This window comes from Zeugodacus cucurbitae, chromosome 6, assembly GCF_028554725.1.
Source record: "Zeugodacus cucurbitae isolate PBARC_wt_2022May chromosome 6, idZeuCucr1.2, whole genome shotgun sequence".
NCBI lineage: Eukaryota > Metazoa > Arthropoda > Insecta > Diptera > Tephritidae > Zeugodacus > Zeugodacus cucurbitae.
In genome coordinates this window covers 25,071,609-25,083,737 of record NC_071671.1, presented here as the reverse complement: position 1 = coordinate 25,083,737, position 12,129 = coordinate 25,071,609, and the positions used below count along the sequence as shown (strand labels likewise).

The 12,129-nt window shown below is 35.5% G+C and overlaps 1 protein-coding gene across 1 annotated transcript; it reads right to left on the bottom strand.

Annotated features, from left to right (window-relative positions):
* Positions 1 to 2,858: 2,858 nt before the first annotated feature.
* LOC105210761 (uncharacterized) lies at positions 2,859 to 11,993 on the bottom strand. Its single transcript, XM_029039277.2, has 18 exons — positions 9,918 to 11,993; positions 9,814 to 9,861; positions 9,611 to 9,761; positions 9,429 to 9,550; positions 9,135 to 9,361; positions 8,944 to 9,074; positions 8,704 to 8,882; positions 8,479 to 8,651; positions 8,150 to 8,424; positions 7,053 to 7,165; positions 6,949 to 6,999; positions 6,741 to 6,891; positions 6,562 to 6,683; positions 5,616 to 5,842; positions 5,329 to 5,459; positions 5,090 to 5,268; positions 4,862 to 5,034; positions 2,859 to 4,773 (listed from the first exon to the last, which is right to left on the bottom strand). The coding sequence occupies exons 1-18, from the start codon at positions 9,935 to 9,937 to the stop codon at positions 4,511 to 4,513; spliced, it is 2,736 nt and encodes a 911-aa protein (XP_028895110.2). The 5' UTR covers positions 9,938 to 11,993; the 3' UTR covers positions 2,859 to 4,510.
* Between the last annotated feature and the right edge of the window lie 136 nt (positions 11,994 to 12,129).

Sequence of the window (12,129 nt, the reverse complement as noted above, 5' to 3'; positions counted from 1 at the left end):
GTTGTTGTAAATATACATATACATATATTGTTGTAAATTAATATGTTATTGTAAATATATATGTTGTAATTTTGTTGTTGTTGTAAATATATGCATATATGTTTTTGTAAATATGTCGCCTTCTTATGAAATTAGCGCACTACTTATGCCTCTGCCAACGTCACTGCTACTGGTGCAACGGCATGTATGAGTAACCTCACATTGTTCATACGCAGCGTCGAACAGGTAACTTGGTATATGTTATATGTATGTTCATATGTAGGTGTGTAAAAACTTATTTACATAAATATTTGCACATTTGCATGAGCACCAGCTCATTTCCTTATAATAATTGCTTGGTTACCCCCGCACCGCAGGCACACTTTTCACTCACACCACACGCATACACATACATACACATACTCATTCTCGCGATTATACGTAGTTAGTGGTCTTGTTGTTCCGTGCCATTTTTATACCCTGAACAGGGTATATTAAGTTTGTCACGAAGTTTGTAACACCCAGAAGGAGGTCCTATAAAGTATATATATAAATGATCAGTATGTTGAACTGAGTCTGTCTGTCTGTATATATAAGAACTAGTCCTTCAGTTTTTAAGATATCGTTTTTAAATTTTGCAGATGTTATTTTCTCTTCAAGAAGCTGCTCATTTGTCGGAACTGCCGATATCGGACCACTATATCATATAGCTTCCATACAAACTGAACGATCGGAATCAAGGGCTTGTATGGAAAACTTCCGCATTTTACTACATATCTTTACAAATTTGGTGTGAGTTATTGTTCATTGAAATAATTTAATCTCCGAAAAAATTGTTCAGATCGGTTCACTATAGCATATAGCTGTCATACAAACTGAACAATCGAAATCAATGGCTTGTATGGAAAATTTTCGCATTTGACGTGGTATCTTCACGAAATTTTACATAGATTACTTGACATGGATCTATTTTCTTTATTAAATAATCTTAATGTTTCTAGCAAACAACCCGGCTAAAAAGACTTAGTAAAATGTTTTCTTTTTTTTACTTACTTTTTCTTACGTTTTTAGATTTGCTTAAAGACATAGTTACTAAAAGAAATGCACCTGTGAAGGGTATATTAGCTTCGGTACAGCCGAAGTTAACGTTTTTTTTTGTTTTCGCATGCATTCTCTTACATTTATTCCACTACAATGCGCTGACTGACTGTCTAGCTGTATGTCTTGACATTGCCTTTATTATATGTTGGAGGAGGTCTGCTGCTCATATCTAATGCATCACAGCTCTTTGTTTGTCTGCATTCTTATCAGTTTGTCGCCCGCTACGTTTCACCTTTCAGTTGCTTGTCTGTCAAATTATTGTTATTACTTTGCATTAGTTTTTGTTGGCGGCAGCATTAAGACGCTTGTAGAATGAGGGCGCGGCTGTGGTGTTTATAGATTCTTTCACTTACTTTATTGTTGTTGTTGTCTACCCACTAATACAGTTATTGGTGCTGAGTGATAATATTTAATGCAATTAAGTGCATACGCTTGCTTGAAGATGTAGTCAATACAAATCAATTACTTTATTAAAAAGAGGCTTTGCTGACAAGGTTCGAGGACTTCCGTACATCAAGCTCTTCGATTCAATGTCTTCATGATTTTAATCTCTCTCATAAGCAACTCGTTTGTCATCTTACATGTCTATTTACTGTTTTAAAAACACATATGAGCTCAAATGAGCATTCTTCAATGATTACGGACTAACAGCTTTAAATATAAGGAGGTTCTAGTTCAATTCAATCTTACAGAAGGCGATGTAGGAAAGTGAAGAAAGGAAAGTCCTTAGTCCTAGAGTTCGAGGTCCATGTCCTATATGAATACCAAGCCCCTTTTCAAATAAGTATAAGGAAGAGGGTACTAAGGTCACATCACATTTCTTATCCTTGGTTCAGACTCTCTTTGAATATAGATGTCCATGTCCCGTATGAATCCCAAGTCCCTTTTCAAATAAGAATAAGGAAAGAGGGTACTCCAACTAAGGTCACATCACATTTCATATCCTTGGTTCAGACTCTGTATGAATATAGATGTCCATGTCCTGTATGAATCCCACGTCCCTTTTCAAATAAGTATAAGGAAAGAGGTACTAAGGTCTCATCACATTTCTTATTCTTGGTTCAGACTCTATATGAATATAGATGTCCATGTCCTGTATGAATCCCAAATCCCTTTTCAAATAAGTATAAGGGAAGAGGGTACTAAGGTCACATCACATTTCTTATCCTTGGTTCAGACTCTATATGCATATAGATAAGTTTTAATTTTTTCTGAAGACGTTGCTAAGAGAACTATAAAACGGAATGTTTTCTGGAGTCTACACTAAGATGGCAAGAACCTTTTAAACTACATCTAAGAATATACCAGGGTTAGTAACATTGAATCAGCTACACAGCTCTCTTCGTTCACGTCTATAGTAGAAAGTTTCTAAGTTAGAAACGTAGAAATTGTATCTCGGAACCATTGCTTTAAGGAAAAATACTCCGAACCACGTGGTACCAAAATCCCGAAAACTTGAACTGTTCGCTTGAAATATACGAAGTTCACACTATTAGATCCATCAAGCTTCAACTCAGAACTTTCATCAACATCAATAATTTATCACATACAAATCGCGAAATATCAGCCGTATAGATCTCTGACGCATTCACTATTTGTTGTAATAGATTTTTACTTATTTCTTTTCGAAGTACAAAAAATATTCTATATCAAACACTGCTGTCCTCTGCCCCAACCTCACAAATACGTCGGTATTGCAGCCATCCGAAAACTTCAAAAGTTTGCTTCATCAATTAATTACTTACACTCCATTCGCAGTATGTTGGTATTTTTGTTGATTGCCGAAAATTTCTTTCAATTAGCATTGAAACTTTTTGCCCAAGTACTGAGTACCCTGTATGAAAAAATTGCTTTTAGACAAAGCGGATACTACGATTTTATCCAAGTGTTAGAAATATAACTGAAACTCCGTTGAAGGTCTTCATTTCAAGGAATTTTTAAAGATACGGAACCATAAAACCTCGACAATTCTCTATAAAAAGCTAACCAGGTCAAGAGCTCGAGTGGTTTGCAGCATATTAGATCTTCGGTTTGGATACACAGGTTAGTCAGGACTCGTCTTCAGGATTATTAAATATAAGAATACCAGTAATCCAGAAAATATCACCTTTAATCTAACCAGAAAGTCTACCTAACTTTCCCCACAGGGCTTGCCCTCAGTGTTCGCGTCAGTAATCAGTCAAACATCAATGATTTCTCCATTCGCAACAATTTAACAAACACAAATTAACACATCGAAATAAAAAAATCAAAAGAAAGTATCAAAACAACAAAGTCGCAATGCGAAAAATAAAACAGAAGTAAATACAAAAGCAGTTAATGTTCACGTAAAAAAATTTGCTCGAGGGGTTAGTGGGCAACTATTGCCCTCATGTTAGTCTTTATTTTGGGGGAGAACTTTGGTATGGTTGGCGTGTTGCAAATTAAAAGGCACTTCCGCTTCGATTTGATTGACTACAGTGCTTCGAAAACGCATGTCCGTCGCTTTAATTCAAGCAAGACTAGCTATAGCTACCAACAAACCAAGAATAAGGTTAATGGCTCCAGAAAGACCTTAGACTTCCCTTGTGGGTTCCTTATACTCTGTCCTAGTGATTTAACCTGTATCCCAGAATGAATATGCTGAGCCTACGTTATGTCCGAAAAACTTCCGGCATTAGACAAGTCGTAAAATACGTTAAGTGATCTCAAAGCTCAGCCTATCGACCTTTCCCACGATAGTCGAATCTATGTATTTAATTGGTAGATAGACTGGATTTTTTAGATAATATCAACACTTTTCGCTCAAATTCCTCACAATTATGCTAAGAATGTTTGAAATACTGTAAATTACACAAAACGCTTAGATTATATCAAATTATGTCATGTGGTTTTCGAAAAGTTACTTTCCTGATGTAAAGTTCATTCTTCACTATTACTTTCTATGCAAAATACAGACAATTTCAATTACATCAATTAAAGGGGTGACAATATTAAGCGCAGAAATGTTATGCACAAAAGCTTTTAGAAGCTTCAAAGGATGTTAAGAGTATATTGAAGAATATGAGCTTTTATGTAATTGTCTTCGCTGAACACTGATTTGCCTGCCATTGAAAGATGGAGCTTAAAATATAAAGCTTTCATAACCATTGCTAAGCTCTCACCCGAGAAAGCTTTTAAAAGCTTAAATTGATGCATCGAAAAACATAAGCGCGTATCAAATCCATAACAGGATGTGGGCTTTGAGGCATTTGTCTTCTCTAAATGCGATTCTGCCATAGAATTAAAGAGCTGAACTGCAAAACTTTCAATTTGGAAACTTTTGTACGATAGCTCTTGATAATTAGGAACCGAAAACAACTATTCTGGCCAGAGACAACCACTAGTCATGAGAATATGTAGATGAGTACAATAAAAGAACATTTTATTTCTTCAACTCAAATATATTTTTCTAACCGGTCAAATTCGTACCACTGATATACAGCTTCACCATTTGTTCGATTGGTACATAAGAACCGGTTACACCACCAACAATACCAAATAATATCACGACAAAACTAAGTAATAGATGAATTTTCAGAGGTCCATAACCCTTTTCATATCGAACCGAAATATCAATGATGGCTGGAAATATAAGACCCAGAAAGGAGAGACAAAAAGCGCCGACAAATGAAAGAATTAAGGTTAGGTTCGGCCAAGCAACGGCAAAACCAACTTGAAGGGAAGAAAATAATAGGTGAAGACCACCATAATACAATTTTTTTAATAAATGTAAGTACAGATCATGAAGATCTCTGATTACCAGACAAAATCGCCAAGCAAACACGAAAGACCAACTCCAACATGAACGCCTTGCTCTCGGGCACTTTCGCCTTCAACCAATTATTCCACATTACATCAATGGGCACATAGCCTTGCAGTGGATGTGAGATATACATGGAAAAGGCGAAAATGACGCGCGCCGCATTACCGAGTCTAAAAAAGAGTGAAAGTGTTTCTAAGAGAATTTAAATATTCTTAATTCTATTACATCTCATCATAAGGCAGGCTCTGCAATATTGCCGATTTGATATCATCGCCATAGCGCCAATAACCTAGTAAACCGAAGACTAGCTGCAGCAGTATAACAAAGTATATGCCTTGACTCAGCACACCGGTTATGCCGACGTAGGATTGTGGTTCTTTCATATTTGCCTCAATCGAAACGACCTAGTGAGTTTGAGAATATAAAGTAGGTTAGGTTTGTATTGGAAATATTTTTATAGTTACCAAACCAGGCGCCTCAAAGGCAAATAATGTGGCACCAATGAATAACGGATATAGACGAAAGTCTTGGAAAGGTTTCAAATCCTCAAATGGTTGTAAATTACTGAACATGTAGTAGAAGATTATGCCGAAACCTGAAAGAAAAAGAAAGTATAATTAGTTTAAGATATAGTCTCTGAAAAAGAGCGATCCTAGAAGAATTCTACTTAATACGTGTGATCAGATTTTTCCAATATTTTCGAGATTACTTTTATAGTGAGGATATTTGAATCTATATTAATTTAACTTACCAAATATTAGCGAAAAGTTCGCAGCCATCGCAAAAGGCACCAATGACTTCAAGTTCGGCACAGAGTAGATAAGACATAACGGTAAAATTTCACAACACATATACAAACGACTATCCCAGACGGCCCAGTAATGATCGCCGAGATCCTTAAGACAATTTGCTATGAAGACCACATAAACACAACAGGAACCGAAATGATATATGAACAGTAAAGAGTTCACCATGCAGCTGAAAGTAGAGAGGAGAGAAAGTCCCATTACTGAACTAAAGACTGTATGAAAGATAAGGATATAGACCCTAATCAGTCGATCTGAGGGTGGTACTTCCCGTTGACGAGATCGATTCGGGCCAAACGAACTATGAAGCACCTGATAAAAAGTCGAGACGGAGACCACAGAACTAGATTATAGCTAGTCTCTTAAAACGATGCTTTTAAGGTCTTTAATAACGGGGTTTTCATCTTACGTGCTACATCTCACCAACAAAAATTGTCAATTAGAGGCATTCATCCCTATATATTCAAATACCCGTGAATTACGGGAAAATATCGCGTGAATTGGTCCTGATCATTCGTTAAACAAAGGAAGAATAGATAGCAGAACAGAGAATACCTTACAACATAGCCAAATTCAAAAAGGCGTCCGATTCCATCGCGCCGAACAGAACCTTCTCATGGATAAAGAGGTCAGATATTTCATAAATATTCTCAATATGTCCTTGGCTACTCCCATTATTTCTAAAGTCGGACAGAAAATTTCATTCTGACGAGACCTTTCATCTAAACTGCCCTCCCTTTCCCGTAAGCCCGACCATTTAAAAACTTCAACTTACGTCTTGCCTCCAATCAGCATGAATTAACTCTCATCATAATAAAATCATCTCATCTTAATAAAATGTAGTTAAATTAAATATACATTTATGTATTAAGAATTTGAAACTATACCAACCGCATTGTACCCTGCAGTCCACGCAAACAAGGTGGACCTTCGATTATCGCTTCTACCACACCTTCGGCATATGTATAGAGTGGTACATGACGTCTCTTTGCTATTTCGTACATGCCATACATCTGGAAATGGCAAAAACTAGCAGTACTTCGAAGTTGACTGCAATTCAATGTACTTACCAACATTTGCTTCGAATACAAGACAATAACACCAATTACAGTCGTACTAATCAACGCATTCAACCAGCCAGCATTGTGAAAAGCCATCGGTGCCACCAAAATACCGGTGCCAATTATAGCCTTGATGATATTAGTCAGCGCGCCAATATTACTGCGAGTAATAGATAAATATCTCTGGGTTTTATAGAGGGAATCTTCAAAAACTCACGATATTGGATGCGCAACTTCACGATGCTCATATGGATTGTAGTCATCCTTACTAAAGAAATAAAAATGAGGTTTGGTGTGGAATTTAAGAATTCAAGAACTTACGACTCAGCCATTACATTGAAATGAAATATTAATAATAATTTACAGCTATGCGTTTGACAGGCTTGTAAGGTGCGACTGTTGATAATTGAATTTTTAAAAGAAAGAGAAGGATGTTTATTTGTAAGAAATCATTGGCAAGAAAGAAAGTCCGGTTAATTCCTTGGGTTTGGGCCATAAAACATGAGCATCAGATAGATTCGTGGGTACGTATACTAATGGGATTAATATCCGGTTCCTTATAGACAGCACACTCAGAGACTTCAACCATTACAATATTAGAACTCTGTTATAAAAGAGTTACTGAGAGTTCAGAGACAATATGAGACTTCTGTAAATTTTGTATTCTAGGATTGACCAGATCTTCTTATCACTCATTAGAATCTGCGAGTTTAAATTCCTGTCATAGCTCTTCTTTTAAATATATGGGGAATCTAGAAATTATCAGATCTTCTCATTACTTACCGGAATCTCCATGTTAGAATTCCTGTCCCTGCTCTTCTTCGGATTAGATAGGGACACGCGGATTGACCAGATCTTCTTATCACTTACCTGAATCTCCGAGTTTGAATTCCTGTCACTGCACATCGTCGGATTGGATCAGGAATCCAATATTGTCCAGATCTCCTATTCCCTTACCAAAATCTTCGAGTTGAAATACCTGCCTAAGTACAGTTGTCTGATTGGTTGGGGATTCTAAGGCTTACCAGTTCTTCTTATCACTTAACAGAATCTCCGAGTTCGAATTCCTGTCATTGCACTTCGTCGTATTGGATACTGAATCTAGATTGAATCTAGGAAAAATTCGGCTGAAAAAATGGTTCGATTGGTTCGGATCTCAGAGGGAAAACTATCAAGTTAAACTCAGAACCATAGTTTCGATAAAGATCGGTGAAACCAGGACAGGTTTGAAGTTAAGAAGGCGCAGTTATATACACAATAGACTGATATCCGTTAGAACAATAAGTAATTAAGGGCATACTAATCGATAATTCATCGATATCCAGCTGTATATAATAAACTCTTGATTTCAAATTTTCGAGTCCGATATAATAATTTTCACATTCTAAACAAAATCACTATATATTTTCCATTTATACAGTATAATATAAAGCCTTCATCGTGTGATTTTCAAGGGTATATGTAAAGACCCACTCCTGTATGGGTATATATGTACCAACAATGCCACCGACCAAGCCTAGAAACGCCAGCAGCATACTGAAAATTAGATAAATCTTAATTGGACCATAGCCGGTGTCGTATTTCACGCAAATATCCAAAATAGCCGGTAATATTAAGCCCAGAAATGGCATGCACATAGCGCCCACCAGAGAGAGTATTATGGTCAATGATGGGCAGGAAATACCGACTAGTACTAAAATGAGAGAGACCTTAATACAATAATAGTAGTGAATAACTGAAGTAATACCCGATGAAATGGCGATAAAAATGCGAAATAGCATCTCCAGCACAAATTGATGCTCCTCGGCCACTTTCGCTTTCAACCAATTGTTCCAGACAACATCCACGGGCACATAGCCCTGCAGTGGATGCGAGATGAAGAGTGCAAATGCAAAAATGACGCGCGCCGTTGCGGCGGGTCTAAAGGTAAGGATAGTAATATAAATCTTTTAAATGATTTCTAAAGACTTACACCGCATCATAGGGTATATTTTGTAGCACAGTCGAGGCGATATCTTCAGCATAACTCCAATAGCCGCAGAGGCCGAAGACTATTTGAAATATAATAATTATCAGCATGGCTAACACAAAAACGCCACAAATGTGCCGAAAATGTGCAGGATTTTTCATATTCGCCTCCACGGAGACAATCTACAGAAGAAAGATAACCTCGAAATTAAATATAAAATTTCAAATATGCAAAGTCACAGACCAGCCCAGGCGAGTCGAATGCGAACATGGTGGCGCCAAAGAAGAAGGGAAACAAATAAATGTCCTGCACCATAGACAGCTCCGAGAACGGACGCATATCCGTGAAGATATAGTAGAATAAGATACCGAAGCCTGGAAAATGAAAATCATTTTTTTTAATAGTTCTTTATGATTTCAGAAAGAAATACGCACCAAATATCAAAGTGACATTCGCGAAAAGCGCAAACGGTGTGAGCGCCTTCAAGTTCGGTATGAGAAAAATCATGCATAACGGCACAATTTCCATTGCCATATAAATGCGATTATCGTGCTCTACCCAATAATAGTCGCCGAAATCTTTCAGACAATTCGCAATGAACACCACATAAACACAACAAGAGCCGAAGTGATTGGCGAACAGCAGTACATTGACAATGGCGCTGGTCGTTAATTACGCGAGACATTAATGAATTAACAGAAAATTGCCGCAAACCACAAAAGTCTCACCCGAGAAAATGTTGCAGCCAACGCAACGCCGGTGGACCCTCCGTCACGCCGATCAGCATCGCTTGACTGTAGGTTAGCAGCGGCACCTGTTTGCGCTTGGCCAGCTCATACATGCCGGCTAACTGTTAAAATACAACAAAAACTACATGCCAAAACTGTAAAGTGAGTGTCCGCTAAATTACCAAAATGAATTTCGAATGTATAATGATGATGCCTATAATGTTGGTGCATATGACGCCGGGTAGATAGCCGGCGTTGCGGAAGGCCATAGGTGCCGCCAGTATGCCCGTGCCCACTATGGCTTTGATGATGTTCACAAAAGCGCCGAAATCGCTGTAAGATTTACACATTTACTCGAGGAGATTTTTTGGACTATTCAGTTTACCTAATCGGATGCTGTACTTCACGGTGCTCATATGGATCGTAATCATTTCTAAGTGGAATATATTTTTATACATTTTAATTTCGTGTAAAAATCACAAAACTCACATTTCAGTCTTTTCAGCCATTTTCAGGCGTTGCAATATTGGGAGTTATTTGAAAAATGTAATTTTATTACAATTGAGAAACCAAAGGGTGCTATATGGTTTCGGTTTTATAAGTTTCGTAATTTTTCTAGGTTAGTGTGTTCGAAAATTTGAAAAATCAACAATTGGTATAAATGGCAACAGTGTGGTATCATCAAATATAATAAGTATTCGTTACAACAATGTTTTTAGAGTAACAAATCGAACTCTAACTGGTATAAAATATATAACTGGTATTATAAAATAAAAGGCATATATTCAAATGAAAGTAATATCCGGTTTAACATGCCTACTAGAGTGACGAATCGGACAGTAAGTTTTAAAAAATTAATGGACTGGTATAATATATACAGTTGAACTTCCCTAACTAGAGTCACCGTAATCCAATCATAATAGTTAGAGAGACTTTCGAGTTATGGAAGGTAATTTGTATGATATTTGAGTTCGAGTTATGGCAGTTCAACTGTATATAAGTGGTATAACAAAACAAAAGCCATAATCGCCCGGTAGGTTAAGAATCACACAATCAATTGGTATAAATTCACAAACATGGTATAATCAAATAAAAGCTATCTTAATTTCAACAAACCTAAGATGGTGATACAATAAATAAATAATAAATAATGATAATAAATAATATAATTAAATAACTTTCATTTATTTACCATAACAGAGAGCTACTAGTATAAATACAAAAAACAATGTTAAAAGTGACGAATCGAACAAAAGGTATAAATGTAACAACTGGTCTAAAGTGGTATAATGAATTAAAAGTCGTATTCGCTTCAGAAACCCCTGAAAAATTAAGAATCGAGCAATAAATAGTATAATACCACAAATCTGGTATAATATAGTAAAAGCAACCATCGCTTTCACTTCACTGAAAGTTAGAAAATAGAACGAACAACTATCGTAAGCGCAACAGAACTGTATAATTATATGAAAAACACCCTGTTTCAATATTCTTTAGTGAATAGCAGTGAAGATAACTGGTATAAATGCAAAAGTGGTATTTTGAAAAAATATGAATTTTAGAACCCTTGAATACTGTTTTAGGTATGGTATACAATTTAGATTTCGTTTTTGCGACATGTGGTAACTCTTTTCTGGAAAATATTCAAAATTAAAAAAAAAATAGTTTAACATTAAAAAAAATAGTTGAAAATTTAAAATAAAATATTTCAAAGTTAAAAAAAATATTTTAAAATAAAAAAAATAAAATATTTCAAAATCACTGTTTGAGATTTTTAATTTTTTTTTTAATTTTCGCCATTATTGTCAGAATTATTTATTAATGCGCCTAATCATTGAATCCGCAGCGAATTCGATTTCGATACGATAAAGATTTTCGATCGAAAATGTTCATGCAATCATTGATTCCGCCGATAAACTGCTTTACCACAAAGTGAGAACGTAAACTGTTTAATCGACCTTAAGCGACAAATGCGACAAATTTGATAAAGTGTCTATGCTTAAAATAAACATTTTTGCTTTGTTCAAAAAAAATTAAATCTGACCTTTAACTATTGTGAAATTTCTTCCAAAAAATTTTTAATTCGCCTGAGGCTCTTTCAAAAATTCCATCGCTAGTTCGAGGGGGCAACTTTATATCGCTTTCAAACATCTTTAATTTATTTTTTTAGTCTGTTTTTGTCTCTTGGCTCTAAAATATCCGTTTAAAACATAATTTAGACCGTCATCAGTAATTATTTACATAAAAACTTCCAAATTTTTTATTTATTTTACATTTCCGCAACTCATTCACCAACGGATAGATTCCGACCTAAATTTTCGATTTTGCGGATTCAATGATTTCGTAATTAGCGACATCTATTAGCCGCGGAATGTATTTTCTCGAGTCGGTAAGTGAGTTCAATGTGATCGTAAATTTTATTTTCGATACGGTTTCAATGATTCCGACGTAAATTTTTTCGATCGAATCGAACCATTTTTTCGATCGAAACGGATTCAATGATTAGGCCCAATATTTGTAAAATTTTCAACATCTTTTTTTAATTTTTTTTTAAGAAATATTCTAGAAAATATTCATAAGTAAAAAAAAAAAAGTATTTGAAATTAAAAAAAAATATTGTAAAATTAAAAAAAAAATATTTTAAATTAAAAAAAAAATATTTTTAAAATTAAAAAAAAAAATATTTTAAAATTAAAAATAA